Raw genomic sequence first — 25,291 nt, forward strand, 5'->3', positions numbered from 1 at the left:
TATGAGTTCATTTTCTCAAACTGCAGAATCCTAGATTAATATTTGGAGATTATTTGAAAGATAATAGCAGCTCATTTTGTCACAAGTGGTCCAGTCTTTGGCTCAAAATAGCTTGTCTTCTCGATGTGTAGCGATGAAAGATTAAAGAAAAATTTGTCAAGTTCACATTACCAACTTTCATAAAATAAGTTTTGGAACATTTCCTTATTTAAATGATGGACTCTCAAATGAATAATGCATTTGGAAAATGGAACGAGCACTGGACATGACTTCGTCACACGGGGAATTGTCATTGGTTAGTCTCATGCAAGTGGTTAGGACCAGCTGGTGTCAACTCCATAACTTGAACTTAGCCCATAACATTTGACCAAAAGGACAAAAAAAAAAAAAGACCCATCTTGAAAACTCCTTATATGACCCATCTTGAAAATTACATGTGTGCGAACAGAGTTGAAGGAAGAACCATGGTCATCCGTGAGCTTCTCTTGAAAGTTGTGGTGCTTGGGGCTTTATTCGGTCTACACCACAATCACATAGCAGAAGCTGATGATTTAATGACAAGCCTGGATACCGAAGTTCCTGCGGACAACTTGTGATTCCATATCCCTTTGGATCGAGCGACAGTAGTTCCGACTGCCACATCGATCACCCATCTTTTACTGTCTATTGTGACGACTCTACCGACCCTCCTGTGCCTTACCTCCATAAAAAAAAGTTCTAACTTGAAAATACGAGACATTTCTGTGGAGGGCCACAAAATGCGATTAACTGTTTGGACCGGTCAAAATTGCTATAACTCGTCTGGGTATGATGAGTCTTATAGCAATTATGTATCGGTCATCATATCTGAATTCCCTTTATCCAGCACCAAGAACAAGTTCACTGCCGTTGGTTGCGACACCTTAGCCGCCTTCCGAGACCGCCTTGGGAAGTTCTCTTTCGGGTGTATGTCTTGGTGTAGCAGCGATTCGGATGTCAGTGATGGGTCGTGTACTGGTATTGGTTGCTGTGAGACAAGCATCCCAAGGAACACCTTCAACTACATCATCTCGTTCGAGAGCTTTTCCAATCATTCCAACATCCTGGATTTCAATCCTTGCAGCTATGCCTTCGTCGCAGAAACCGGATCCTACAACTTCTCGGTTGGTGACCTTAAGCAGCTTAAATTTAAAGATCCCCCTCTAGTTCTCAATTGGGCGATAGGGAATCAAACGTGTGAGGAGGCCAAGAAGAACAGCACAAGCTACATGTGCACCAAGAACACCAATTGCACTGATGCCGAAAATGGATCTTGGTACAAGTGCACTTGTTTGGAAGGTTACCGAGGCAATCCTTACGTCGAGGATGGTTGTCATGGTAGGTTCATAATATCGTCATTCTCTATCTTGTCCTTTGCATTAATAAGATTTGAGAAGATAGATACATTTGATGTGTGTGTTTAATTTATGTAGATATTGACGAATGTGCAGATCCAACGTTAAACCAATGTGAGGGAAAGTGCCATAATATTGAGGGTAGTTATACATGTTTATGCCCAAATGATCATCGGGTGTGTTTAGTTCAGTATTTTGAAAGCTTATTGGGAAAATGCAAAGTAATTTAGTCTAAAAAATTTAGGTAAATGCAAAAGCCATTTGGTAAACTATATTTTGAGAAGCAATTTTGAGAGAAGTGTCATTTGGTAGAAAATACATTTGAAAAAACCCTTTGGATAATTAATATTAGTTTTTTTTTTAATTTCATTTGTTTAAAATCGAAAAAAATAATGTATGCAACTTTTTAAACATAAATTTTGACAATAATACTAAAAACATCAAATACATATATATATTTTTAAAAAAAGAAGAAACCCTTTATCGGAATTTTTTAATTTTTATTTGCTTAAAATTGAAAAAAAAAAAAATGTATGCAACTTTTTATATATAAATTTTCAAAATAATGCTAAAAAAATCAAATGCATATAGATAAATTTTTTTTTAAAAGACCAAATCCTTCGTCAAATTTTTTAATTTTTTTTGTTTAAATTTGAAAAAATAAAGTATGCAACTTTTAAAATATAAATTTCAAAATAATGCTAAAAAATCAAATACTTTATATATAATTTTTTTTCTTTTTTTAAAAAAAAAAAAAAAAAACCAAACCCTTCATTGGAATTTTTTTTTTTGTTTTAAAATTGAAAAAAAAAATGTATGCAACTTTTTAAATATAAATTTTTACAATAATGCTAAAAAAATCAAATACATATATAATTATAAAAAAAGTCCAAATCCTTCGTTGAAATTTTCTAATTTTTATTTGTTTAAAATTGAAAAATAACGTGTGTAACTTTTTAAATATAAATTTGAAAATAATGCTAAAAAAAACAAATACATATATATAATTTTTATAAAAAAAAAAAAAACAAACCCTTCGTTGGAATTTTTAATTTTTGTTTGTTTAAAATTGAATAAAATAATGTATGCAACTTTTTAAAATATAATTTTGACAATAATGCTAAAAAAATTAAATATATATGCTAAAAAATCAAATATATAAATATTTTTTTAAAAAGACCAAAATATATTTGATTTTTTTAGCATTTATATAAATTTGATTTTTTTAGCATTATTTTGCATTTAAATAATAATAATGAGGGCAAAATAAGAAATTTGAAAAATGAGCAATGATAGTTTTGGGGGGGAAAAAGTAAGTTTTAGCATTTGGCCAAATGCTAAAAGCTCAAAGTTAGTCCCTACTAGCATTGGGCTTTCAGCTTTCCCTATGCTGACTTTCACTTGAAAGCTACTTCAAAATCGTTACCAAACAGTCTAGCATTTTCCCAAGAGGCTTTAAAGGCTGAAGCCCATTAGAATGTTGAACCAAACGCACCCGATATAGAAGCAAAATGAAGCTTCATGTTTTTGTGCTTGCACAAGTGATGCATGTTCTTGGTTTTTGAGTACATGTGGAAGAGGAAGTCTACTATGTGCTTTGAGAAATGACTCCAATAGGGTCACTATCATTGATGCATAGCACAATTTGATATTTACAGTGTGAATGGAATTTCAAGGATCTTTCTCTTTCAAAGTTGAAGGTGTCACGCCCTGATCCTCAAGAGCGTACTCATCCCTCGGTGGTCGATTAAATTGCAACGTCCTAAGACCCGTCGCCGACCATTTCATTTTAATGCGCATGCGGAAGCGAATAAATAAATCTCCAGACAGCACAAAGATGGGATAGAAAAGCAGGGCCATAATTTCACAACCAAACCAAACATTTATACACAGCTGACTAGTTTATTTACAGTACTAGTCTATAGACAAAGATCTACCAAAAAGAGAAAGGCCACAAGTCCTCTAAGCGTTCAAACCCTTGGCCGAAGACTCCAGGGTCTCCTGGGGACTGAGGTCCACCATTGCACCACCGGGAGGATCAGTTGTACCCTCACCAAAAACCATCTCCAACACCGACATAGGGATCTTAGACTCCTGTAAGGGACCTTCTCTGGGTCCATCTCCCCCGTGACGATACCACGATCTAAATTGATGGGGTACCCTCTGAGGTAGACCCGCATCAACCCAGACAATGGATCTTACAAGTTCATAAACCCAGGCTCCCTAGTCCCCATGAAGAGGAATCAGAGAGACTTGTTTGGTGACCTTAGGCTGGCCAAAACGCTCAGGAGGATTCGCCATCTAAGGATAAGACTTGTTTGTTGAGCCCACGACGGGATAAGACAACGTCTCAACAAGTTCACCCCTTAAACTCCGACTAGGAAGTAAATATGCCTAAAGGCCTTCTATGCACACACAAGACAGAGGATTTACCTCGCCTCAAATCCTTCTTGCAAGTCAGTACGATTCATATATTCAACTAATCAATTCAATTCAAATAATACATCCATCGATCCACTCAATCAATCAATTTAGTTCTATACCATCAATATGATCCGTACTATCTATCAATCAGTACCATAAATAGTTCAATTCCATCTATCAATTCAATTGATACAACCACTGCTCACACAAGCTGCAATAGATGATCATCGCTCTCATAAGCTGATATATATGGTCATAGCTCTTGCAAGCTGATATATATATATATATATAGTAGCTCGCCCAAGCTAATATATAGATCGTGCTCCCACAAGCTAATAAACGATCATAGCTTACACAAGCTGATAAGGTATACTGCTCTCACAAGCTAACGTGCAAATATGGTCTCACAAGCTAACATATCAAGCTCATAGGCCGATATAGTATACTACTCTCACAAGCTAACGTGCAAAGGGGCTCTCACAAGCTGATGATAAATGCTCACACAAGCTGACGTGCAATAAGGATCTCACAAGCTGACAAATCACCAAGTTAAAAATATCTGATAAACATAATCGTGTGTGGGTACACGGTCGGCCTGAGCCAAAATTGCAATATCTTTCTTTTCAAAAATCCCACTAATTATATAGCGCATAAACACATTTTTGGCTTTATAAACCGACGCCCGGAATTTTCTAATTAAAATACCAAAATTACAATTTCCACTCAATTTGCACAAATCATTACTCAATTAAATAAACCAAGCATACCATTGCAATCAGCACGAAATTCCGATCACCGACTATCCCACTATAATTTCCGAAAAATACAATTAAATGCCATAAATAGAAACTGTGACATCCTGAAATTCGACCACGTTTCAATAAAGTGAAATGGGCATTTCGTCGACGTGCCTATGGTCCTTTTTCTCTGAGCTAATCACTCACGATTTAACTAACCTATTAGGTGAAGTCGTTAGGGGATGTATCCGCGGTAAAATCCCTAAAATCTACTTAATTGGTTAGATTGGACTAAAATCGCGTCCCGATCGATTCTAACCACGAAATTGAATAAGATTTCGAGAATCGAATATTTGAGCGTGTCATAATTCATTTTTAGGATCCTGTCTCATCGTCCGTCAAATTATTGACGAGTCCGAAATTTCGGGAAAGAAATTATCGAAGGAAAAATCGAAGATCGGAAGAAAATAAAAAGGGAAAGAAAAAGGAAAAATAATAATAGTAATAAGAATAATGCGATTATCTTATTATTTATTATTTTCTATTTCTTTTCTCTCTCCCTCCCTTTTCTCTCTCTTCTCTCCCCCACGTGATCTTTCCCCCTTTCGGACCGTTCACCCCTTCCCCTTTTTCCTTCTCTCTCTCTCTCTCTTTTCCCTCGTGCAAATTCCCCTCCACCAACTACCCCTTATCAATTTCAACTTTGCTTCTCTCTCTCTTTTTTACTTTTGACTAGTCAAACACCATTATCTCTTCTTCTCACTCTTATCTCTCCTTCTCTCTCTCTCCCTTGTTCGCGCGACGCCCAGCGAACCAGCGAAGAAGAAGCAGAGACAGCAGCACCGAGAGGAGAAGACCAGAGCAGCTCGCCGTCGCCGCCCGTGCTCCGCCACCCGCACGTTGCCTGTGCCCTCTGCCGCTCACCGCTCGCCTTCACCTCTCCCTCACGCCCCTCAGCCGTCACCATCCTCCTTCTCTTCCTCTCTGTTTCGTGCGAAGCCCCAATGGAAGCAGAAACAGAAGCAGCGGCTCTCGTCGCCTGAAGCTAGAGCAGCAGCCGCCCGTTGTTTCACCGTTCACGCGTGCGCCGCCCCACTGAGTTGCCGTCTGTCCCTCCCCTCACACCAATCCAGCGCCGTCCAGCTCCAGTCGCCTCTGTCCAGCCTTGTTCGGCCACCACAGGCAGCTACCCGACCACCTCCAGCCACCGTTCGGACACGCCAGAGCTTCCCTCGCCCTCCCCCGGCCTTGCTTCACCGCCTCAACCACCGAACTAGCCCGGCTAGCCTAGAACGGCCGCTGGTCGGTGGGTTTCGCCCCCTTCGGCCCGCTTTTTGGAGCATTTCCGGGCCCCGAACCCAGGACTTGCTTTGGGAAGAATCTTTCCTTGTGTCGTCCCCGTCGGATTGATACGTTTTGTGCTAAATTCTGGTGAGTAATCTCACTAATCCCTTCTTAGTTTGCTAATTATGCTTAGGGGTTGATTAGATTTAATTAAATGCAATTAGGTGGTTAGATTAGAATATATTAGTGATTACTAGACAATTGTGATTCATATTAAACATTTTGATTGTGCAATTAGCAAGTAGACATAGTCTACTATTTATTGAAAGTATCTCGGGATTTTTCCCAACCCTTAGCGGGCTTCAATTAGGCAATACAAGCCTAAATTGGATTTTCAATAATTAATTATTAATTTTCGAAATTAATTATTTATTTATTTATTTTTCTGGAAATTCAACCGGGATGGCCGGTGACTAGAATTTCGTGCTGATTGTCGTGGCGCGATCAGTTTATTTAATTGAGCTTCAATTTGTATGGAATTGATTTAATTATGAATTTTTAGGAGTTATTCATATTAAGTTCATTGTTAATTATTTGATTGAGAAATCGTTAGGTATTGGTTGTCGGTATCGAAAGTAAGTTGGTTATCACCTAAAAGAAAATACGTGGGCTCGGTGAATTGGAATATCACCTGGAGAATGTATGTGAGTTCAGTGGTTGAATATGTCATCTTGGCGAAGAAGTCGCCTTAGAGAATGCACGTGGCTCAAAGACTCGGTATGTCCTCCTGGAGAATGCACGTGGCTCGGTGATAGTGTATGGCATCGTAAAAAGGGCACGTGGGCTCGGTGAATTGATGCATCACTTTGGTGAGTTAGCACCTAAGAGAAGGCACGTGGGCCCGGGCATCGTAAAAAGGACACGTGGCTCGGTGATCTAATGCATCAATTTGGCGAACTAGTGCTTTAGAGAATGCACGTGGGTCCAGTATTTGAGAATGGCATCTAAAAGGGCACGTGGCTCGGTGACTTGATGTACCACCTTGGCGAAGAGGTCGCCTTAAAGAATGCACGTGGGCCCAAGGGTTGAGGCACGTGGCTCAAAGACTTGGGATGTCATCTGGAGAATGCACATGGCCTAACTTTTAGATATTCCACCGCGGGGGATGATTTGGGTGACATGTAATCGACCGGTTCAATTTGTTTTGAGTGAGTGGGTGCCTATTATGAATTGTACTGACTTGCAGGTGGGATATGAGGCCAAGGTAAGTCCTCTGACTTGTGCGTGTTTAGGCAGCCTATAGTATAATGGTTTACTAATTGGGCCTTAGTGGGGTAGAACTTGCTGAGACGTAATCTCATCCCGATTGTAGGACAACATTTCAAGCCCGTAGGTGAGCCCGAGGAGGAGGAATCGGAGAAGGAGAGCACTGAAGTGAAACCTGAGGAGGAGAAAGATTTTTGAAGAAGATGATGATCCAGAAAAGGGATCCTGAGTACGACCGGATGAGGACTGAGGTCCCATCCTCTTTTGGGAATCCTGTTTTGATGTGAATAGAGTGAAATTAGAAAGTTGTGCATAGTTTGTAAAGTACTCTGTTTAGTGCTATGTATAAAGGTTTGGTTGTAGATTTCAATATGAAAAATATGGCCTGCTTGTCTATCCCATTGTGTTATTGTCCGGGGGTTTGAAACTGCTTCCGCATGTGCTTAATAAACGAAAGGGTCGGCGATACTTAGTCCTGGGATATCGCATTATAAAATCAACCAAGTAGAAGGATGTGTGCGTACCCGAGGATCGGGCGTGACGAGAAACTTAGGCCGAAAATGCCTAATTACATACAAACGGGCTCGGAAAATTTCCAAACCTATCTAGATACATAATAAAACTTATCTAGTCTCTAAGCCGTTCTAACCACCTAACATGCAAAAATAAATAATTAAATTTTTAATCCGTTCTAACTAACCACCTAAACCATACTTAGTCTAAACTAATCAACCCTTAAATATCGTTAACTCCCTAAGCAGAGTTTAGTGAGTAAACTCACCGATTTCGTGATCTGGTGAGTCCATGGCGACGGCAACACAGAGACAGGAGAAAAACCTCCTAGCAGCGACACCCGACAAAGCTCAGAAGCGGCCCAAAATGGCCCACGAAGGCCCACGGCTGGCTGGGCTACTCGGTTCTGTCCAAGGACCAAGCAAGCTGGACTAGGCTAGAAATGGCAAGCTGAAGCGAACCGGTGGCCAGGCAGGCGAACAGGAGGATAGGCGAGGCCGAACGGCGGTGGAGGCTAGCTCGAACGGCAGCCAGTGCTTCGATGGCGACTAAGGAAGGCTCGGGGGACGGCGAAAAGGCTCGGAATGAGCGACTGGGCGCGGTAGGGGCGAAGCGACGTGCGCGGGCAAGCAGGCACAAACGGGTGGCATGTGGTGGCTCTGACAGCTCGAGGGACTTGCGACGAGCTAGGGGAGGGAGTTGGTTGGCTTCTCTACAATTTTTGGAGCTTCAAAGGCTTGAAAATAGAGAAAGCAGGTTTGGTTGAAGAAGAAGGGGACAGCAGAAGCTTGGAGGGTCCCTCTTGGCTTCCATTCTATCCCTTTGTCCCCAAGGCAATGCCCCACCAGATGGGCTGGCTTCCTCAGCCAATTTTGTGCATAAAAATCCCCTTAGAACAATCCTCAAGTGTTCCTAAAGATGGTGGAGACCATGGCCTACGAATTTGGTGCCATTTTCCCCAAATCCCACTTCAATTACTCTCCAATTGGACCTAAACCGGTCCCCATAAATCAAAATAAGATGTCCACACTTCAATTCACATTTTCTCCGCCAATAGAACCAACTTGTATCCCAAAAATGTGATCAAAAATGGTCCTCTAAATTTTTCGATCAAAAACGGCCCTTTATTGAATTTTCGCCAAAAATCTCGGTTTGCAGAAAAATCTTTGGAGGATGAGTCGACGGTCTCAAAATGAATCGTGACATGATAGAACTTTCAATTTGTGAAATCGGGTTTAAATTCGCGATTAATTTCAATCTAGCGCGATTTTAGCGTGACTTAGTCTACCGGGTAGCTTTTAGGAATTTTTGGTGCAATTGACCCATGGTCGATTTATTTTGAGCCACAATGTACATCTTCGACACATTGGCGATTCTTGGTTGTCGTGAAAATCTCGAGGTTTCAAATCGGTCTAGTATCGGTTGACGAGAATTTTGCAATATGATGGAATCACCCACACTTTGATTACATATCTCAGTCGAATTGACATATCTCGATCTCTGATCAAATTTTAACTATGCCGTAATGACCCTTGCAGACTAGCACGGTCGAGCAGTCGATTTCTAGTCAAATTCTCAAGTATATTGCGTTAAAATCCCTTAACGGCTTCACCAGATAGACTAGTTATCTCGTGAGTGATCAACTCAGAGAATAGGACTATAGGCACATCGATGAAAAGCCCAATTCATTCAATTGAAAACAGAACCTGAAATTCAAGATATCACAGAAGGCATGTTAGTCATAAGAAGAAAAAGCTGAAAAATTGGTCGATGATGGGTTAGAAATTTTTAAGGCCAAACAACACCCATTAAAAGTGTCATAAAGACCTTGACTTCCCATGAACCATCGACCATGTACTAATCCAAAGCCAACACACGTAAAACCCCAAAAGATCTTGACTTCTTGATGGATGTGCACAAGATCCATCCTTACACGGTTTAAATCCTTTTCTTTTGGCCGGTATGCTTGTTTAAATTCAAATAGAATCATAAAACTGTGAAATTCATAGATTTGCAAGAGTAGAATAATTTGTTTGCTCAAAAATTAGAGGCGTAACTTTTAAAAACCGAATATCTCAAATTACAATAACGGTTTTTTAACTTGAAAATTCATTGTGGCATTAATTTAATATTTTTAAATAATCCAATTGATTTGCCAAGAATCAATGCCACATAGGAATTTCTTGACTTCTTGTTGGATGTGCACAAGATCCATCCTTACATGGTTTCAATCCTTTTCTTTTGGCCGATATGCTTGTTTAAATTCTAATCGAATCACAAAACTGCGACATTCAGAGATTTGCAAGAGCAGAATATTTTGTTTGCTCGAAAATTAGAGGTGGAACTTTTAAAAACTGAATATCTAAAATTACAATAACGGTTTTTAACTTGAAAATTCATTGTGGCATTAATTTAATATTAAATAATTCAATTGATTTGCCAGGAATCAATGCCACATAGGAATTTCTAGTAAAAGAATCACCTATGTAACTTAAGTGAGCTAAAAACTATGACACTTAAATGATTACTTAAAAAGTCATAACATTACTATTGCTGATTTTATGTTGCATAAAATCACACCCGATGAAGATCCATTTATCATTAGCATTTTGGCACTTACTAACTCTTTCAGGAATTTATGGGCACAGAAGAAGATCCTTTTTTCTTATTCTTCTCTTTTTTTATTCGAAATAATAGAATAGTCCTTGATAAAGCATTGTGACTCTGCAAGGACGTAAAAAGTAGAGATGATATTTGATACAGAGTTTTTGCTTTGCAGGGGTGCTGAAACTTGGATCGCTTCACAACCTAATTCAATTTTTAGTAATTAGTTCCTCTTTTACAGCCCTACGAGTTGATGGCAACTCCATCATCTCAAAAGAAAAAGGAAGGGAGGAAAGAATAAAGGACAGTGAGTGTCAAGTCAAGAAAAAGATGACACGTGAATTGTGGAAATCGCGTTTCCTTTAATGCGTTGGTACAGTGTCTCGTTTTGCTTTTTAAATGCCGTAGTCCAAAGAATATGGCAATAACAAGTGACTAGAACTGCAACATGATGAGCATAATCTGCAACATGTCCTTAGCTGTACTGATCATTATAGCTTTCTCCTGCTACAATTCAATTGTCGCAGCACCAGCACCTTCTAAACAGTCAGAGGCAAGTGCGCTTCTCTACAGCAAGTGGTGGTCTCCCTCCGTCATTGACAACACTACCTTACCTCATTGCGCGTGGCCCGGGGTATTGTGCGATGCCTCTGGGAGCATCGACGGGATTCGCTTGCCATATGGGTACCAAATAGGAGGTAATTTTAGCAACATGAACTTCTCTCTACTTTCGAGACTCACCTCTCTTGATCTCTCTTCTAACGGACTAGCCGGAAAAATCCCCCTTCAAATATGTACTCTGTCGAGGCTAACTTACCTTGACTTGTCCTTCAATTCCCTCACTGGCGAGTTGCCTCCCTGTGTCCAAAACCTCACTAGGCTTCAAGTTCTTTGGATCAGTTATAATCACATCAGTGGCTCTATCCCTCCTGAGGTGGGAAATTTGGAGAGATTGACCGACTTGAATCTCGAGTTCAATTTGCTTAATGGTGCAGTCCCACTGACTATTGGTTGCTTGCACAATTTACAATCCCTTAGATTTAGCTCAAACAATTTAAGTGGCTCTATCCCTCTTGAGCTTGGGAACCTTGCAAAAACGAATGTTGTTGATTTAAGTTTCAACAACTTCACTGGTCCCATTCCATCCTCTATAGGGAATTTGACAAGCTTGACTTATCTCTATTTGCAACGAAACAGACTTGGTGGATCTATTCCTCTCGTAATAGGGAATTTGACGAGCTTGACCGATCTCTATTTGCAAAAAAACCAACTCGGTGGATCTATTCCCCTTCAAATGTGTACTCTGTCGAGGGTAACTCACCTTGACTTGTCCTTCAATTCTCTCATTGGCGAGTTACCTCCCTATGTCCAAAACCTCACTAGGCTTCAAGTTCTTCGGATCAGTTATAATCACATCAGTGGCTCTATCCCTCCTGAGTTGGGAAATTTAGAGAGATTGACCGACTTGAATCTCAAGGTCAATTTGCTTAATGGTGCAATCCCATTGACTATTGGTTGCTTGCACAATTTACAATCCCTTCGATTTAGCTCAAACAATTTAAGTGGCTCTATCCCTCTTGAACTAGGGAACCTCGCAAAAATAAATGTTGTTGATTTAAGTTTGAACACCTTCACTGGTCCCATTCCGTCCTCTATAGGGAATTTGACAAGTTTGACTTCTCTCTATTTGCAACGAAACAAACTTGGTGGATCTATTCCTCCGGAAATAGGGAATTTGACAAGCTTGAATTATCTCGATTTGCAAGGAAACCAACTCGGTGGATCTATTCCTCCGGAAATAGGGAATTTGATGAGCTTGATTAGTCTCAATTTGCGAGGAAACCAACTCGATGGATCTCTTCCTCCAAAAATAGGGAATTTGAAGAACTTGGCTTATCTCGATTTGCGAGGAAACCAACTCAGTGGATCTATTCCTCCAGAAGTAGGGAATTTGACGAGCATGACTTATCTCTATTTGCAAGAAAACAAACTCAGTGGATGTATTCCGTCACAAATAGGCAATTTGAAGAGCTTGGTCGCGCTGAAATTACATGAAAATAGAATTCATTGTGCCATCCCATCGAACATAGGAGATTTAAGGGATCTCCGACAGCTAGATTTGAGCTCGAACAACTTGGTCGGGGAAATCCCCGTTCAACTTGGGAAACTAGGCTGGTTAAACTATCTCGATCTTCACAACAATTCTCTTTCTGGCTCCATTCCAGATAATCTCAAGGCTATCTTTCCTATCTTGCTTTTCTCGGCAACAAAGATTTGAACCAGTTTCATGAAACCCAAGCCCCCAGAAGAAGGTCTAGCGTAATTCATTATATGACGATATTCATTCCACTAGCTGCGATTTCCTGTATAGTGGTCGGATCTTGCTTTCTATTTCGCTGTGCAACAAAAACAGAGCAACTAGAGACTACAAAAAAAAATGGAAATTTCTTGTCAATATGGAGTTATGATGGGAGGCTTGCATATGAAGACATAATCGATGCAACAGAGGACTTCGATCTCAAATATTGCATCGGGACTGGTGGTTATGGTAGCGTCTATAGAGCACGATTGTCCAATGGGAAAGTTGTGGCATTGAAGAAACTTCACCGTCTTGAAGCGGAGGACCCATCCTTCGACAAGAGCTTTCGAAATGAAGTGAAACACTTGACAGAAACAAGTGTGACATCCCGATTTTCCGATTCTATTTTCAATAAATTGAGACGGGCATTTCGTTGGCACGCATATAGTTCATTTCCTTGAGTTGGCCACTCATGTGAAAACTAGTCTATCGGGTGAAGCCGCTAAGAGTTTCTAATGCATTAGACTCGAGAATTTGACCGGAAGCGACCTTTCGACCGAGCTAATCTGCAAGGTCATTACGGCACAAATAAAATCGATTAAAGATTGGAGATAGGTCGACTCGACATAGGCATGTGATCGAGTGTGGGTGATTCCACCGGATCGCACCATTCTTGTCGATCGGCACTAGACCGACTTTTCTATCGATTGGGTACCCTGTGTTCGTATTTGAAACCTCGAGATTACCCCGACAACCGAAAGTCGCCAATGTTTCAAAGATGTACATTGTGGCTTGAGATGATCAACCACAAGTCAAATGCGTGAAAATTTCTAAAAGCTACCCGGTAGGTTGGGCCGCGCTAGTATCGTGCCAAAGTGAAATTAACCGTGGAATTGAGATCGAATTTAGAAATTGGAAGTCTGGGTGTGTCACAAATCATTTTAGGATCATTGACTTATTTTTGGAAGATTTTTCATGCAAGCGAGTTCTTTTAGCAAAATAATCAAGAAAATGGTTAATTTGACCCGAGAAATAGTAGGCTCGTCTTTGGTTGTGCTTTTGGGACTTAAGTTGGTTCTATAGACAAGTGAAGATGTGAATTGAAGTGTGGTGACATTGGATTAATTTTATGGACTTCAATTTGATTCAATTGGAAGAGAATCAAGTGGAATTGAAGAATTTGTTGTACAAAGTTTCATGTCCCGGCGGAAAAGTAAAATGAACCCATTGGAGAAAGGTTGTGGGAGATAGTGGAAGATGACCTCATGTGAGGTCATGGTGGGCCATGTGTGAGGGATTAAAGAAAAGGAAAAAAGAAAAGAAAAGAGCCCCCACTCCTTCTCTCTCCTCCCTCTCTTCTTCCTCTCTCCCGTTGGCTTCTCCTCCATCTTCATTGTGCGAAGACGAGAAAATTGCAGAGAAGAAGGAGCTGCAGCCATGGTCGTCCACTCCCGCTCGCACGCCATCGCCGCCGTCGCCGCCGCGCCGCCGCCCGCGCGTCTCCGCCCGCCACCGTCGCGCCGCCGTGCGCCCCGCCGCCTCCGTTTGCTACCCGGGATCTCGCTCGCGTCGCCGAGCGCTCCGCCCGCTCTTGGCCGGCACCCCGAGCTGTTGTTCAGCTCGTGCGCCCGCGCCCCCGGAGCTCCGCCCCCCCCACCACCGTCGACCTCCGCCCTAGCCCGCCGGAGCTTCGCTCTTGCCTCCGCCGCCCGCCATTCCGCCCCGCCCGAACCGGCGCCGGATCCGCCCTCATCTTGAACCCCGATCACAGCAACCCAGAAAATGGGTATGGCAGCCCTTCTTGGCCCGTTTTGGCCGCCTTCCCGAGCTCGGATGCTCGGCCCGCTTTGAGGAAAGTCGATCCTCGCGTCGTCCTCGTCGTTTTGGTCCGCTCGGCTCGCTAATCCGGTGAGTTTAACTCACTAAACCTCGCTTAGAGGGTTAATTATGCTTTAGGTGTGCTTAGTTTATGTTAAGTGTGATTAGGTGGTTAGTTTGATTTATTTAAGTGTGGATTATATTAATGTGTTTAATTAGCTTAAATTGTGTTTAAATTAAAGTTAAGTGGTGTTTATATTAATATAAACCTTGATGTGACAAAAATGAATTTACTTTTGATTTATTTAAATATCTCGAAATTATTGAATAATTAAATAATATTTTAATATTCGAAATTATTAAAATATTATTATTTAATTATTTTCGGAATAAATATAATTATTTATTAAATTCCGCAAATTTTGGTCGGGACCCTAAATTCTCAGAATTTCGTACCGGTCGCTACGGTACATTCGGATTTTGAAATTGATGATTGGATATTTTAAATTGAGTGTGGATCGTGAAAAATATGGATATTATTATTATATTAATTTTCGGAATAAATTTAATTATTTAATAAATTCTGAAAATTTTTTTGGGAACCTTATTTACTCAGAATTTCGTGCCGATCGCTGCTGTGCATTTAGAATTTGATATTGATGATTGGTTGTGGCGAATTGAGTGTGATTGCGATATATATGGATTCTTTGTAAATTTCTAAGTGTGGGAATTGAGGAGAGATGAGGTAGTGAATATGCCACCTATTAGGGGTCGCGCCCGGTGGGGCCGTTTTATGCCACCTATTAGAGGTCGCGCCCGATGGGGCCGTGATATGCCACCTGATAAAGGTCGCGCCCGGTGGGGGCCGTTTTATGCCACCTATTAGAGGTCGCGCCCGATGGGGCCGTGATATGCCACCTGATAAAGGTCGCGCCCAGTGGGGCCGTTTTATGCCACCTATTAGAGGTCGCGCCCGATGGGGCCGTGATATGCCACCTGATAAAGGTCGCGCCCAGTGGGGCCGTTTTATGCCACCTATTAGAGGTCGCGCCCGATGGGGCCGTGATATGCCACCTGATAAAGGTCGCGCCCAGTGGGGCCGTTTTATGCCACCTATTAGAGGTCGCGCCCAATGGGGCCGTGAATTGCCACCTGTTAAAGGTCGCGCCGATTAGGGCCGTAGTTGAGAGCAATGATTGATTTGCTAGAATGACATGAAATCGGCCGAGTCGATTGATCGCTGAGACGATCCAAGTGGTTGAATTGTTTTGATAATGTGATTGAGCCACGGTTGTTTGGTTATCATAATTGCACGTGGTTGGTTTATATAAATTGTGCTAACCTGCGGATGAAGGCCGAGGCGAGGTAAGTCTTCGGTGATGTGGCTAGGCCACCGGGCGTATTTTCTTTCTAATAGGGGTTTAGGGGTTGAACTTGCCGAGACGTGGTCTCGGTGGTTATTGAATAACCATTTCGGGTCCCCGATGGACGGAGCGGCCGATAGCTTTGGTTGGCCTTGAAGAGTTGGAGAAGTGAAGTCATAAGGATTGGAGATCGTGTACGTCTTGTAGGTCGTAGGATAATCTCTTTTTAAGAGCCGAGTCTTTTGTAGACTTTTGGCCGTAGACCTCGTTTGTAATTTCGTTGATTTACGAAAGTGTTATGTTGTGATTTTGTTTCCCTTTTCTATCCCAAGTTAAATGTTGTCAGGGGATTTGTTTCGCTTCCGCATGCGTAAAGAAATGAATGGGTCGGCGACATATCCTGGGATGTCGCATTCAAGATCGACCGTAGTGGGATGTGCGCGCGCTCGGGTTCGGGCGTGACATCCCCGTTCAAGTGGTATCAGAGCATGGTCTGTATATGGAGTGATAAGGTGCGATGAGTCTTGGGATAGTTAGTAGGAAAGGCTTTTAATATGCTGATGCATGTCGTTGATAGCTGATTGGTAGCTTGTTTGTGGGGTCACTCAAATTCAACCTGGTGTTGGAATTGAAAAACAGTGTCTATAAGAACCCGTAGATGAGTGACTAGGAGTGGAGAACTCCTTGGAGAAGGTTGGTAGGACCTATACCTCGGGGTAGGATGCTTGACAAGAGTCGGTACACTGAGGTAGAGCGCAGCTTAGACCCGCGCGAGTGTGAGAGTACCGCCGCAAGTCGGTGCTTGAGAATGTTATAGCACCGAATGATCCTAGGTTTAATAGGATTGTTAAGGCGCTAGTGTTCCTTGGAAGCTCGTTGGGTCGCAAGTTCGGATCGAGCCGCCGATGTTGCTATTGTTTCTATTGCCGCGTGTTTTGACCGTTGTTATTGTCATGCCTGTTGAAGCCTAATCTGGAGTTGTAATCGAGGATCAAGTCTTCGTATCTCGAGTCAAGGTTCGTTTAGATAGAGATGAAAATCGGTTGGGGAGAAAAGCCGATGTCGAAGAAAGATGCCTTGTTTCACCCAACCGAAGAGTTGAGTTGGAAAGTCGGTTCTTAACTCGATCGATGTGTGTTGCGTCCGTAAGAAAAGACAGGGATCTGCTCCGTGCTGTAAGAGAGACAGGACTTGTTACAAGGGTCGCCAACAAAGCCATTTGATCAAAGATGGCTTGTATAGATGGATGGAACTATAGCTTGTTTCTGCATCGTTGTTGATAAGAAAAGAACAGGGAAACATGCTTCGGGACATTTAGTGGGGTACTTGGAATGGACTTCAGTGCAAGGCAAGGAATGGTGCATGATGTTCCTTGATGGGAAGTAGATGACTCCATGATTGTGTGCTGAGTTTGTGGAAAAAGAGGCTGAGTCAACCCAATGTCGAGTAAAAAAGAGAGCATGCTTTGAATATGGCTAGCACGATCATTGGGTTAGGAACTGTCCGTGTAAGTTCAGGAGAATGTAAGCACTGTTACTGCAGATAGAATGCCACTAGGATGGCGAAAGGAATAATAATGGATCGACTATGCATTAATCAAGGGAAGAATTGTCAAATTTGTAGTCGAATAAAGAGAAATGGAGTTCGCTATAGTTGAATTAGGTTTGCATGTATGACTTGGAAGTCATTTATGAAAGGGTCCGGCTCGAGGAGCTCCCCTAAGGCTCCTTACCATATGGTATTACCAAGTTAAAAGGACCTTCGATCCACATTATTCGTCACTTTGAAGAACTTGGTGCGAATCTACATGGAAGTGTTGAATAGGAGAATATGGAGATTCATACGTTCCGAGGTATTTTCCGAAGAATTGTCATCACCTTGGGGAGCACTTGTTCTATTCATGAAGAAGAAAGTTGTTTCGTTGTGTTTGTACATTGATATTCCTCGAGATCGGGGAGCACGGAAGGAGAAATGTGGTTCGTGTGGTCATCGATATTCTTCAAGAGGTTCATCAATTGAGAATCGGGAGAAAGACATACCGAAGTTAGCATCTCGCACTCGATACAGCAATTGTGAGTTCACTTTGTAATAATGTGTGGTTTGATGGACACCTTAATTGTTTGTTTGGGTCTAATGTGCATAATGTTTAAGGGTACTTGAATCGGTCTTGATCGTGTTCATTGAAGTTATCCTAGTGTGTCCAAAGAGTGCGAGAGAGCACGAGAGATATTTGGAGAGGGTACTTCAGACCTTGAGTGCTTTTGGATTTTACGATAAACTTAGCAAGTGTGAGTTTTAGATGACTCGTGTTGCGCTCCTAGGTCACGTGATTTCAGGCGAAGAAATCTCCGTAGACCCCGTCCAAGATTAAAGCAAGGAACGCTTAGTCGAGATTGACTACAAGTGATAGAGATTAGAAGTTTTGGGGATTAGCGGGATATTACGAAGTTTTGTGGAAGGGATTTCAGCGTCGGTGTTGCGTTGATTCGACTACGAGGAAGTAAGAAAAGTTTGTGTGACGGATAAGTGCGAGCGTAGTTTTCAAGAGCTTAAAAAAAAAAAAAAAAAAAAAAAAAAAAAAAAAAAAAGAGGCTGACTACCGCACTTGTGCTTACTATTCCATTTGGTCATAGAAGTGATGAGATATATAGTGATGCATCGTTGAAAGGATTGGGTTGTGTGTTGATACAACAGATAGGGTTGTGGCATATGCGCCCGTCGTTGAGACCTCGGGAGTTGAATATGAGATATCGTCGCTGGATGGAACTCATTAAGGATTACAACTATGATATTTTGCATCACTCTGGAAAAGTAAGCAAAGTCGTAGATGCACTGAGTCGAGAGTCCTTAGTTGCATAGTTGGTACTCAAGGATTGGATCTCATTTGAGAAATTTTGAAATTCGGTTTTCAAATCTAAGGTAGGCCACCTTTTGAATCTTATGACTACCCTCAGAATTGAGCCGAGAGTTCAGATCAGAATCAAATTGCTTCAAAGTGGACATTCAGAAATTTAGAGACTTTATAAGAGAATGCAAGAGAGATGTTGATTTTCAGATTTCTAAGATAGAACGCTAAAGTTCGAGGATGATTGTGTGTAATTGATGATGTAGTTAAAGAAGATATCTTATGGGAAGCTAATCATAGTAATTTCAGCGTTGTCCGATAGTTAGATCTTGTTTTGACGATCTTGATTTTCGACTGATTTCGATTGGTTAAATCGGGCATTTCATCGACGCGATTACGTGTTTTTCTCGAGTTGGCCACTTACGAGATAACTAGGCTAGTTGGGTGAGTTATTAAGGACTTTAAGGAAAATAGACTTGACAATTCGACCAGGAATCGACTTCTCGACCGTGCTCATCTTTAGAGATCAATACGGCACAGTTAAAAATCGAATTAAGATCAGAGATAGGTCGGTTCGACTGAGATGAATGACCGATCGTGGGTGACTCCACTCAATTGGAAAACTCTCATTGACTCGATACTAATTTGATTTTACCGTCGTTTTGGTATCCCGTGTCCGTATTTGAATCATCGAGATTTCACGACCCTCGAGAGTCACCAATGTGTCGAGTGAGTTCATCGTGGCTCGAAGAAAATCGACCACGGGTCATTTGTCCTAAAGAGCTCTGAAAACTACCTAATAGCCTAGGTTACACTAAAAGCGTGTCGGAGTGAAATTAACCGCCAATCTAAATTTGATTTCAGAAATTAGAGATTCTGTTTTGTCATAAAGTGGGTACACCGAAGTGTGTGTATATCATATAAATCATCTGCATGGAGTGTCAGGGATGAATTGTATTTCAAATCTAGATACGATGTTCCAAGTTGGTAGAGCTTTCAGATGGTTCTTTCTTTAAGCAGTGCATAGCAGAGAATGCATGATTTCAATTGCTGAGATGAAGTCAAGGAAAGAAAGATCACAGGCCAGGGTCAGTATAGTAGTCAGTGATTGCAGTTTTCAAGATCAGTGTCAGAGTTATATCATATCTTAACCAGAGGTTCCTAGTTTCAGTAGATCAGTCAGATAGTTTCTTTTTAATCAGTGTAGAGCAGAGTGTATAGGACTTCAGTCGGTTGAGATGAGATCAGGGATCAGAAAATCGCAAGTCCAGAGTTGGTTCAGAAATCAATGATTCAGTCGCAATTATCAGAGATAGTTTAGAGATTGCTCGAATCACCGGTTAGCTTCGCCGATTTGGTTGGAAGACCTTTGGAATTTTAGGTGAGCAAGTGTTTAGCATTTTGAACTCGAAGTGGTTTTGACAAGATAGCAGTGATTTGGCAGTATTGGTACTTAAGGTTACTGAAGGAGCAACTAGAGAAACCGAAGATTCAATGAGACAATTGTACCCCCACCTTTATGTTTAAGAATTGGCAAAGGTTTAAATTTCGAGGACGAAATTTTTATAAGGGGGGAAGAGTTGTGACATCCCGATTTTTCCGATTCTATTTTCAATAAATTGAGACGGGCATTTCGTTGGCACGCATATAGTTCTTTTCCTTGAGTTGGCCACTCATGTGGAAACTAGTCTATCGGGTGAAGCCGCTAAGAGTTTCTAATGCATCGAGACTCGAGAATTTGACCGGAACCGACCTTTCGACCGAGCTAGTCTGCAAGGTTCATTACGGCACAATTAAAATCGATTAAAGATTGGAGATAGGTCGACTCGACAGAGGCATGTGATCGAGTGTGGGTGATTCCACCGGATCGCACCATTCTTGTCGATTGGCACTAGACCGACTTTTCTATCGATTGGGTACCCCGTGTTCGTATTTGAAACCTCGAGATTACCTCGACAACCGAAAGTCGCCAATGTTTCAAAGATGTACATTGTGGCTTGAGATGATCAACCACAAGTCGAAATGCATGAAAATTTCTAAAGGCTACCCGGTAGGTTGGGCCGCGCTAGTATCGTGCCAAAGTGAAATTAACCGTGGAATTGAGATCGAATTTAGAAATTGGAAGTCTGGGTGTGTCACAAATCATTTCAAGATCATTGAATCATCTTTGGAAGATTTTTCATGCAAGCCGAGTTTTTAGCAAAATAATCAAGAAATGGTTAATTTGACCCGAGAAATAGTAGGCTCGTCTTTGGTTGTGCTTTTGGGACTTAAGTTGGTTCTATAGACAAGTGAAGATGTGAATTGAAGTGTGGTGACATTGGATTAATTTTATGGACTTCAATTTGATTCAATTGGAAGAGAATCAAGTGGAATTGAAGAATTTGTTGTACAAAGTTTCATGTCCCGGCGGAAAAGTAAAATGAACCCATTGGAGAAAGGTTGTGGGAGATAGTGGAAGATGACCTCATGTGAGGTCATGGTGGGCCATGTGTGAGGGATTAAAGAAAAGGAAAAAGAAAAGAAAAGAGCCCCCACTCCTTCTCTCTCCTCCCTCTCTTCCTCCTCTCTCCCGTTGGCTTCTCCTCCATCTTCATTGTGCGAAGACCAGAAAATTTCAGAGAAGAAGGAGCTGCAGCCATGGTCGTCCACTCCCGCCGCACGCCATCGCGCCGTCGCGGCGCCGCCGCCGCCGCCGCGCGTCCCCCGCGCTCACCGCGCAGCCCCGCGAGCTGCTCCGCCGCCGCCTCCGTTTGCTACCCGGGATCTCGAATCTGGTCCCGGACGCCGAGCGCCAGCGCTCCGCCTATCGCCGTTCGCCCCCGCCGCCGCTCGCGCATCTACCTCGCGCTGCGCGCTACCGCGCGCTCGCTCCGCCCGCTCGCCCGGCTCGTCGTCCCGAGCTGCTGTTCGCTTCAGCGCAAGCCCGCCGGAGCTCATTCGCCTTGCCTCACCGCCATAGCTCCTCCGCCCTTTCCGACCCGAACCGGCGCCGGATCCGCCTCTCAACCTTGAACCGCCGCGGACAGCAGCTGCAGAAAATGGGTATGGCAGCCCCTTCTTGGCCCGTTTTGGCCGCCTTCCCGAGCCCGGATGCTCGGCCCGCTTTGAGGAAAGTCGATCCTCGCGTCGTCCTCGTCGTTTTGGTCGCTCGGCTCGCTAATCCGGTGAGTTTAACTCACTAAACCTCGCTTAGAGGGTTAATTATGCTTTAGGTGTGCTTAGTTTATGTTAAGTGTGATTAGGTGGTTAGTTTGATTTATTTAAGGGTGGTTTATATTAATGTGTTTAATTAGCTTAAATTGTGTTTAAATTAAAGTTAAGTGGTTGTTTATATTAATATAAACCTTGATGTGACAAAAAATGAATTTACTTTTGATTTATTTAAATATCTCGAAATTATTGAATAATTAAATAATATTTTAATATTCGAAATTATTAAAATATTATTATTTAATTATTTTCGGAATAAATATAATTATTTATTAAATTCCGCAAATTTTGGTCGGGACCCTAAATTCTCAGAATTTCGTGCCGGTCGCTACGGTACATTCGGATTTTTGAAATTGATGATTGGATATTTTAAATTGAGTGTGGATCGTGAAAAATATGGATATTATTATTATATTAATTTTCGGAATAAATTTAATTATTTAATAAATTCTGAAAATTTTTTGGGAACCTTATTTACTCGAATTTCGTGCCGATCGCTGCTGTGCATTTAGAATTTGATATTGATGATTGGTTGTGGCGAATTGAGTGTGATTGCGATATATATGGATTCTTTGTAAATTTCTAAGTGTGGGAATTGAGGAGAGATGAGGTAGTGAATATGCCACCTATTAGAGGTCGCGCCCGGTGGGGCCGTTTTATGCCACCTATTAGAGGTCGCGCCCGATGGGGCCGTGATATGCCACCGATAAAGGTCGCGCCCGGTGGGGCCGTTTTATGCCACCTATTAGAGGTCGCGCCCGATGGGGCCGTGATATGCCACCCGATAAAGGTCGCGCCCAATGGGGCCGTTTTATGCCACCTATTAGAGGTCGCGCCCAATGGGGCCGTGATATGCCACCCGATAAAGGTCGCGCCCGGTGGGGCCGTTTTATGCCACCGATTAGAGGTCGCGCCCGATGGGGCCGTGATATGCCACCTGATAAAGGTCGCGCCCAGTGGGGCCGTTTTATGCCACCTATTAGAGGTCGCGCCCAATGGGGCCGTGAATTGCCACCTGTTAAAGGTCGCGCCGAGTAGGGCCGTAGTTGAGAGCAATGATTGATTTGCTAGAATGACATGAAATCGGCCGAGTCGATTGATCGCCGAGACGATCCAAGTGGTTGAATTGTTTTGATAATGTGATTGAGCCACGGTTGTTTGGTTATCATAATTGCACGTGGTTGGTTTATATAAATTGTGCTAACCTCGCGATGAAGGCCGAGGCGAGGTAAGTCTTCCGGTGATGTGGCTAGGCCACCCGGGGCGTATTTTCTTTCTAATAGGGGTTTAGGGGTTGAACTTGCCGAGACGTGGTCTCGGTGGTTATTGAATAACCATTTCAGTCCCGATGGACGGAGCGGCCGAGATAGCTTTGGTTGGCCATGAAGAGTTGGAGAAGTGAAGTCATAAGGATTGGAGATCGTGTACGTCTTGTAGGTCGTAGGATAATCTCTTTTTAAGAGCCGATCTTTTGTAGACTTTTGGCCGTAGACCTCTGTTTGTAATTTCGTTGATTTACGAAAGTGTTATGTTGTGATTTTGTTTCCTGCTTTTCTATCCCAAGTTAAATGTTGTCGGGGATTTGTTTCGCTTCCGCATGCGTAAAGAAATGAATGGGTCGGCGACATATCCTGGGATGTCGCATTTTAGATCGACCGTAGTGGGATGTGCGCGCGCTCGGGGTTCGGGGCGTGACATCCCCGTTTAAGTGGTATCAGAGCATGGTCTGTATATGGAGTGATAAGGTGCGATGAGTCTTGGGATAGTTAGTAGGAAATGCTTTTAATATGCTTTGATGCATGTGGTTGATAGTTGATTGGTAGTATGTTTGTGGGGTCACTCAAATTCTAACCCGGTGTTGGAATTGAAAAACAAAGTGTCTATATAGAGTCTGTAGCATGAGTGACTAGGAGTGGAGAACTCCTTGGAGAAGGTTGGTAGGACCTATACCTCGGGGTAGGATGCGACAAGAGTCGGTACCCGAGGTAGAGCGCGCTGCTTAGACCAGCGCGAGTGTGAGAGTACCGCCGCAAGTCGGTGCTGAGAATGTTATAGCACCGAATGATCCTAGGTTTAATAGGATTGTTAAGGCGCTAGTGTTGCTTGGAAGCTCGTTGGGTCAGTAAGTTCAGGACCGAGTCGTTGATGTTGCTATTGTTTCTATTGCTTTGCCGTGTTTTGACCGTTGTTATTGTCATGCCTGTTGAAGCCTAATCTGGAGTTGTAATCGAGGATCAAGTCTTCGTATCTGAGTCAAGGTTCAGTTTAGACAGAGATGAAAATCGGTTGGGGAGAAAAGCCGATGTCAGAAGAAAGATGCCCTGTTTCACCCAACCTGAAGAGTTGAGTTGGAAAGTCAGTGCTCAACTCGATCGATGTGTGTTGCGTCTGTAAGAAAAGACATGGATTCGTTCCGTGCTGTAAGAGGGAAAGGACTTGTTACGGGTGTCGCCAGTAAAGCCATTTGATCAAAGATGGCTTGTATAGATGGATGGAACTATAGCTGTTTCTGCATCGTTGTTGATAAGACAGAACAGGGGAAACATGCTTCGGGACATTTAGTGGGGTACTTGGAACAGACCCCAGTGCAAGGAATGGTGCATGATGTTCCTTGATGGGAAGTAGATGACTCCATGATTGTGTGCTGAGTTTGTGGAAAAAGAGAGTGAGTCAACCCAATGTCAGAGTAAAAAGAGAGCATGCTTTGAATATGGCTAGCACGATCATTGGGTTAGGAACTGTCCGTGTAAGTTCAGGAGAATGTAAGCACTGTTACTGCAGATAGAATGCCACTAGGATGGCGAAAGGAATAATAATGGATCGACTATGCATTAATCAAGGGAAGAATTGTCAAATTGGGAGTTATGTAGTCGAAAGAGAAATGGAGTTTTCGCAATGAATTAGCACTCTAACTATAGTTGTATCTCGAGCTTATGTATGACTTGGAAGTCATTTATGAAAGGGTCCCTAAGGCTCCTTACGTGGCGGATGGTATTACCAAGTTAAAAGAAAGGACCTTCGATCTGTTATTCGTGAAGGTGCAGATGCGAATCTACATGGAAGTGTTGAATAGGAGATTCATACGTTCCGAATATGCATCACCTTGGGGAGCACTTGTTCTATTCATGAAGAAGAAAGTTGTTTCGTTGTGTTTGTACATTGATATTCCTCGAGATCGGTGGAGGTGTTGGATGTATCATCATAACCTTGAGGTTCGGGAGAAAGACATACATCGATATTCTTCAAGCATCTCGCACTATCATCAATTGAGAATCGGCAATTGTGAGTTCACTGTAATAATGTGTGGTTTGATGGACACCTTAATTGTTTGTTTGGGTCTAATGTGCATAATGTTTAAGGGTACTTGAATCAGTCGTGATCGTGTTCATTGAAGTTATCCTGGTGTGTCCAAAGAGTGCAGAGGAGCACGAGAGATATTTGGAGAGGGTACTTCAGACCTTGAGTGCTTTTGGATTTTACGATAAACTTAGCAAGTGTGAGTTTTAGATGACTCGTGTTGCGCTCCTAGGTCACGTGATTTCAGGCGAAGA

The 25,291-nt window shown here is 42.4% G+C and overlaps 1 protein-coding gene across 1 annotated transcript; it reads left to right on the top strand.

The window, feature by feature from the left end:
• Positions 1–5,849: 5,849 nt before the first annotated feature.
• LOC120288175 (probable leucine-rich repeat receptor-like protein kinase At1g35710) lies at positions 5,850–12,869 on the top strand. The gene is made up of 2 exons (XM_039301658.1): positions 5,850–5,965; positions 10,377–12,869. The coding sequence occupies exon 2, from the start codon at positions 10,650–10,652 to the stop codon at positions 12,477–12,479; it is 1,830 nt and encodes a 609-aa protein (XP_039157592.1). The 5' UTR covers positions 5,850–5,965; positions 10,377–10,649; the 3' UTR covers positions 12,480–12,869.
• The last annotated feature ends 12,422 nt before the right edge of the window (positions 12,870–25,291 follow it).

The sequence above is a fragment of the Eucalyptus grandis genome, chromosome 9, assembly GCF_016545825.1.
Source record: "Eucalyptus grandis isolate ANBG69807.140 chromosome 9, ASM1654582v1, whole genome shotgun sequence".
Lineage (NCBI taxonomy): Eukaryota > Viridiplantae > Streptophyta > Magnoliopsida > Myrtales > Myrtaceae > Eucalyptus > Eucalyptus grandis.

Bases quoted from the DNA above. Each gene is read 5' to 3' on its own strand.
- LOC120288175 (XM_039301658.1), top strand. From the start codon at position 10,650: ATGATGAGCATAATCTGCAACATGTCCTTAGCTGTACTGATCATTATA.